Raw genomic sequence first — 6000 nt, 5'->3', positions numbered from 1 at the left:
TAGAAAGACTACATGCATGGAAAAAATCTGAACTAACATACAATAAATTGTTATATCTGATAACATTCCACTTCTATGGCATGATCGTTTTTATGTTATATATTTCCTTTGAGTTTGTATTTAAAATTTTTACCATTACTATATTTTGTAATAAGAAAGGAAATTTACATGTTGAAAAACTTACCTCTGTCACCTTTTGGTTTCGAATAAACATAACAATAAAGTGATTTGAAAGATGTTTTTCAAAAAAGTTAGGAGGGAAATTATACCCTAGGCCCACTGTGCTTCCATTTCTACACCTTCTTTCCCCATCTGGGAGCCGAGTTCCAGTTGTTCCTTCAAGGCACACTTGCAGTTCTGAGCATACTATTTCTTGAACAGCAAAAGGTCATTTCCATGTAAGGTACTTGCTTGCAAATGTTAAGTTCTTCCTCCTCATCATTTCCCACTCCCCACCACCCATTTTGCAGGATAAAAAGGCATCAGGTGAAAACTTTTCTTGAATTTAAAAATTCATCCTGTGAAAGTAGGATGAATTATATGTTATAAATAAACACCATTCTCAAGATTAGGGGACCTAAAAATTTACATCCGTTATCCTCTGTAAGGCAATAAACTACTGTATTTCTTCCATTCTAAGACAACTTTATTGTGAGACATAGCATTATTTTATGCATCACTAAGAAAGAAAAAACACTACCAATTCAACTAGGATATATCATTAACCAAAAGATGCACCCTGATTTCAGATATATAAATATAAAAAACTTGCATCTTGGAATTAAAAAATTGCAATAACACTATAACTAACACTGCAATCTAGTCCAACATAATTACTTGAAGTAGAGTACCTTAAACTGCTTTGTATGAACCCTGAACATAAATGGAAGAGTACGTAAACATTTTCAGTAGCACACCTTTAGTTTATTGACCTATGTAAAAAAATAATAGGTCTTAAAAAGTCAGAACAGTAAAAGAATATGCAAAAGGATATTTCTGTTTCTAGGAAGCTATACAAATATGCAAAAAGAATGTTATTTTTTTTTGCATGTCTATTTCTTGTTCCAAATTTCTTCCCCAAACTTCATTTTTAATGATACAAATGACTAAGGACCAGTTTAATGAATCAACTTTATGTATATATTACATGCTTTGGAATATAGATAGAAAATGTTCCAAAAAAGTTGTTCAGAAACTTCTCTATTCACAATATGCACAAGAAACCTGTATAAAAGGAGCACCTTTTAAGGAATTTTGAAGCAGAGTAAAGATGACAAAAAAGATTAATCTGGAATACAGAAATATTTGTTTAAAAAATACTCAACCATAAACCATACTAGTTAGTTCTTCCACAGAAAGTATGAGGTAGTTTTAGCCTCATAATTAAATCTACTGCAGCTTGGAGTTTTGTTTGTTTGTTTGTTCTTGTAATGACGAATCTTGTTTTTGTCACTTGGTGACCTAGAACTAACTGAAATCCAGACATTTACTTTTCTAATGGTCACCATTTTAAGGCACACAATTCATCTAAAATGATTTAAAAATTTTTTTGTTTGCATTCTTTCTGTATCACCTTAAAATGCTTTTTCAAAATCTTGATTATAAAACTTTCTATATCAAGTCTGCCATTTCAAATGACAGCCAACTTGGAGAGCTACCAGCCTGAATTACAGCTCATCATGCCATTAGGATAGAAATAATAATTAAAAAAAAAGCTCAATGATATTGTACCTCAGCAAATTCTCCAAGCAGAGTTTGTCAATTATTCAGTGGGCTGCTTCATTTTCCTCAGTCTGCTACCATAAAGTTATATTACAGGATGCTACGGCAATAAGTCTTTCTGGAACCCATTTTATGGTGCTTATGAAAACCATCACTCGTTATAATATCCTAAAAACATTTACACTCATTCAGAACTTCAATGAAAATCCAGCTTCTCTTCAAGTAATTTTCCAATACTGTCTAAATTGTTCATGTCCATGTAGAAATAGCGTTATTCTTCATCAGCTCACAAATTCAAACTTTCTGATGGTAAGCAACAACTAAAGGAGCTCTGGTTTCCCTTCTTTCATCATTCTGAATTGTGCTGATATTTCCTGTCCTTCTTTCCTCCTGGAGATCCTGAACACACTTCACAGTTTTGAGGTTTCCCTTCAACAACTTTTATTCCCTTAAAAAGTGCTTGCTATTGATAAAGGCTGAGTCCTTTCTTGGCAATGGTTCAGCGTGGTCTGACTTTGTTCTGTTAGCTTAGTGCCTGGATTTTGAAAGGCAGGTTGTCATTCAGGGGCTTTGTGTGGCTTAGTGTTTCACTTTTGGGGCAAGGTGAGTCCACTCTTCGACCTTTGATGCCTTCATGTTTCTAAAGCCAAATAGCTAGCCTTCTGGGAAAATGAACAAATTTTGCAAGGCACACTAGTGTGAGAATGCGGTGCTTGGTCAAGAGGTCCAACTGCAGTTCAGACTAATGTTCCAGGCTTTGAATCTTCATGCCAAAAGAGCCTCTGCTCGCTACTCTCCAGGTTGTCTTCCAACCGGTTTCCATCTGTACTGTCCAGTTGACTGGTTTCTGTGTATTGTCTACTAAAAGAAACCACAGAAGTTACTACTTGTGGTCATTTTTGTTCTGAGTACAAAAATTACTACATTCAAAGTTAGTAGAAAGCAGTGTTAAGAAAATTATCCAAAACTTGGCAACAAGGCAAAGGATGACTGTAGTTCAATGTCATCCTGGAGCATTGTCTAACAGGCCCATGCAAGAAATATTTAATTCTCTAGAAATATACACCTTTGTCTAATTTATATTAACCATCGATTAGGACCCAGAATGTGTTAAGTTACACATTAATGTGTGTGTGTGTGTGTGTGTGTGTGTGTATTTAGTCTGGAAGAAATACAAAAAAACTTTTGTTTAGTAAAAGAGATCATAGTTATAGTTTTAGTGCCCTGTAGGACATTAACTAGTTTTGTATCTAATCTAGTAATCTTATTCCAGCATTTTCTCTTTCAGTGTGTTGAATACAGTTTTAAATTCTCTTGGAACCAGCTTTACCATTCTGTCAGTTCTCTCATTAATGAGTTAGATAGATCTTTGACACATGCCCATTTTCCATTTGTGTGAGAATCATATTTTTAATTTTTTAAAAGGTATTTTTAACAGCCACATTTTAAGTATTCTTCTGATTAAGAAAATATGCTAGATGCTTTCTTTAGGGTTAAAGGAATATATTTAGAAGGCCAGGGCACCTTGTGAAATATTTTAGATCCCTAGGGTATATAGGCCAAGTGTAAATTGGAAACAGTACCATATATAAAAATCAGAGGCATATTTTGATGGTATATCCAAATGAGAGCATCCTATTACACAAACAATTACAATAAGTAAAACCTCATTCATGTAATAGTGGGTTAGAATAGGTTAGGTAGTTAGTAGATTTCTTTTTATCTTAAACTTCAATGCCCTTTAGTAAAAGTGATAAAAAGCCTTTTAGAAGAAGAGCTTTGGAAATAAACACTATGTGAATACAGGTATTTAATGTTTTCATCTAATATAAAAACCAAGTCAGATTTCCATAACTTCACACATCAGTCAGAGCAAGCAGAACTCCTGCTGTGTAAGAAGCAACACTCAGACCAGAGGGACTGTACTTACTACGGCTGGCTACACTTAGCAAAAGAGAATTTAAAATTGATCTCATTTCTGGAGACACAATCGTTCTCTGGGACAGAAGCCCTGGTTTTTGCCTAGTGATAGATAAAGATAAAGTAGAGGAAGGGAAATGGAAAACAGGAAGTGAAAGAGAAAAAGTTATTTGAAAACACTGTTGGCAGCAGCAGAGCCAAGACTTAGACTATATTACATATGAGGTAGCATAAGAGACTTTAACATTTCTAATTTTGGAAAGTTTATGCCGCTGACAATTATACCAAATCATACTAAGGAAAAAAAATTGGTAAAATTTGTAGTTTTCTGTAGTATTAAAATCTGGACATTCTGGGGAAAAAATTCTTTAAACAATATGTATTTCATTTATTTTTTAAAAAATCACTGATCTATTGCTAAGCATTTCAAATCTTTAATTTAAGAGATCTAAAGTTCTTCATCTTAATCTCGAAACCCAATTTCTCTCTTATTTTAAAAATTATGTTTTCATTAACAGTAACATGAAATTTTAGGGTAGAATTGCTAAAACTTAATGGATGATTGTTATACTTGCCTTAGGTTAACAGGTCAACTTAAATTGATCAAACTATAACATAATTAAAGAAAATCTTAAATAGACATGTAGATGGAAATAAGCACACCCCTAACTCTGTGTCTGGGAGGGAAAACTGGCAAACTTTTCTAAAAAGTAAGCGATTAAAAAAATACATGTTTTAATTTAATCTTTTGACTCTACCAATTTGAATTTATCCTAAGGAAATAATTTGGAATTCAGGCAAATATTTTGCATAAAGATGTTAAGAGCAGCATTACTACAATTCAAAAAAAAAAAAAAAAGAAAATCTTAAATCATTCAAATTAGAAATATGAGGAACTGTTAAATAAACTGGTGTATTTATTAGTGAATATCATATTGGTCACACAAAATAAGGTTTAAAAAAGTTTTTAAAAAATACAGGAATATGTTTATATTATGACATTAAGTAAAAAACTGGGATGTAGGACTATATATAATGAAGGTATAAAATCGCATATGTAATATAACAATCATGTTAAAAATGGGTACAGAAAAATGGAGGAAATGTGCCAAAATGTTAATAGCTGCTCTCTCTAGATAGTGGCATTACGAATAAATTATTTCCTACTTATTTATCCTTTTATAATTTTAATTTTTCACAATGAGCTCACATTATGCGCACATGCGCGGACACAGAGACACACACATACAACACAAAATAGAGATCTTTAAATAGTTCTAATTTCCTGTTCATTGTGCCCCACTGACATAAAACTCCCCTAATCAAGCCAACAGATGGGCAGACTCCTTAAAAGTTCCCTAAAAATGTTTCGCACTTTCCAAGTCCAGTGAAAGTGGTGTTAAGGATACGATTAGAATTGTCTTATACACTGAATGTTTTCTATAACATTTCTAACTGAGTCAACAAAAAGTAAAGTAAAAGTATATAAACATGAAAGCTATTTGCTAATGTATTATACAAAATGATTAGAACTGAAATAAAAAAGTTTAGTACAAATTTTGTGTCAAAGTCCTTTCAGTTCTTGCTTCTCATTCTCAAGCATTATTTACAGAAATCCAAGCCATCTGACCTCCTCCTAGGTATATTTTCATTAAAATTCTATTTTGAGCACACCCTTTGTTAAGCTGAGACAATTGGCCTAATAATATTTCAAGCCAAGAAAAACTCCCACTGAATATGGAGAAGAAAAATAAGGCTTTTGGAGATGAAAATCTCCAATTTGCTTGTAACACTGAGTGCTTTAATATGAAACTAACCTCTTAAATTCACCCATATAAAGACCTTTATAAATTATAGTCTGTGTAAGTCTCCTATGCCTGAAACATCTGATTTAATGAAAGCAAAGTTAAATTTTCTAAAAAAAAAAGAAAATGCTCTACTTCTTGGTACCATGGGTGTGGATTATACTCTGTGAGAAAGTGATAGGGAGAAATGACCTCTTCAAACTTCTGTGTATACAGATAATTGAAAAACAAGTAATTCAGAGTTTGCAATCTTTTTCAAAATCACATTTTAACAAACTGTTCTTGTATATTTCCTCTAAATGTTTACAAAGTCTTACTTTTACAAGTAGGACAGCTGCCTGTGTCTGTTTCTTCTTAATAAATATAGGATCAGACATAAAAGGCAAATGTTTGAAAGTGAGCCTACCAACTGTCTATGAGGAATCTTGGTATGAACAGCTTTTTCTGGAGTAGAAATTTTTTTTCCTGCAAGGTTCCAGAAGATTCTTACATGGATAAATCAGTAATATAATTTCAAGTACTGCAATTAAAAATAAACCCTTCAAACACAGAA

At 32.6% G+C, this 6000-nt stretch overlaps 1 protein-coding gene across 5 annotated transcripts in view; it reads right to left on the bottom strand.

Annotated features, from left to right (window-relative positions):
• Window positions 1-632: 632 nt before the first annotated feature.
• The window catches only part of FRMD4B (FERM domain containing 4B), a 301185-nt gene continuing 295817 nt past the window's right edge, over window positions 633-6000 (bottom strand). For 3 of the 5 annotated variants that reach the window (XM_016119211.2, XM_016119214.2, XM_016119213.2), the window contains exon 23: window positions 634-2583. In XM_016119211.2, coding sequence (XP_015974697.1) covers window positions 2460-2583 — 124 coding nt within the window. In that variant the 3' untranslated portion in view covers window positions 634-2459. Of the gene's footprint in view, window positions 2584-6000 lie in introns of all 5 variants that reach the window. The other 2 variants (XM_016119212.2, XM_036219480.1) reach the window with 2 other exon arrangements.

Source organism: Rousettus aegyptiacus, unplaced genomic scaffold (assembly GCF_014176215.1).
Source record: "Rousettus aegyptiacus isolate mRouAeg1 unplaced genomic scaffold, mRouAeg1.p scaffold_m13_p_4, whole genome shotgun sequence".
Lineage (NCBI taxonomy): Eukaryota > Metazoa > Chordata > Mammalia > Chiroptera > Pteropodidae > Rousettus > Rousettus aegyptiacus.
This window is presented reverse-complemented; position numbering and strand designations above follow the sequence as displayed.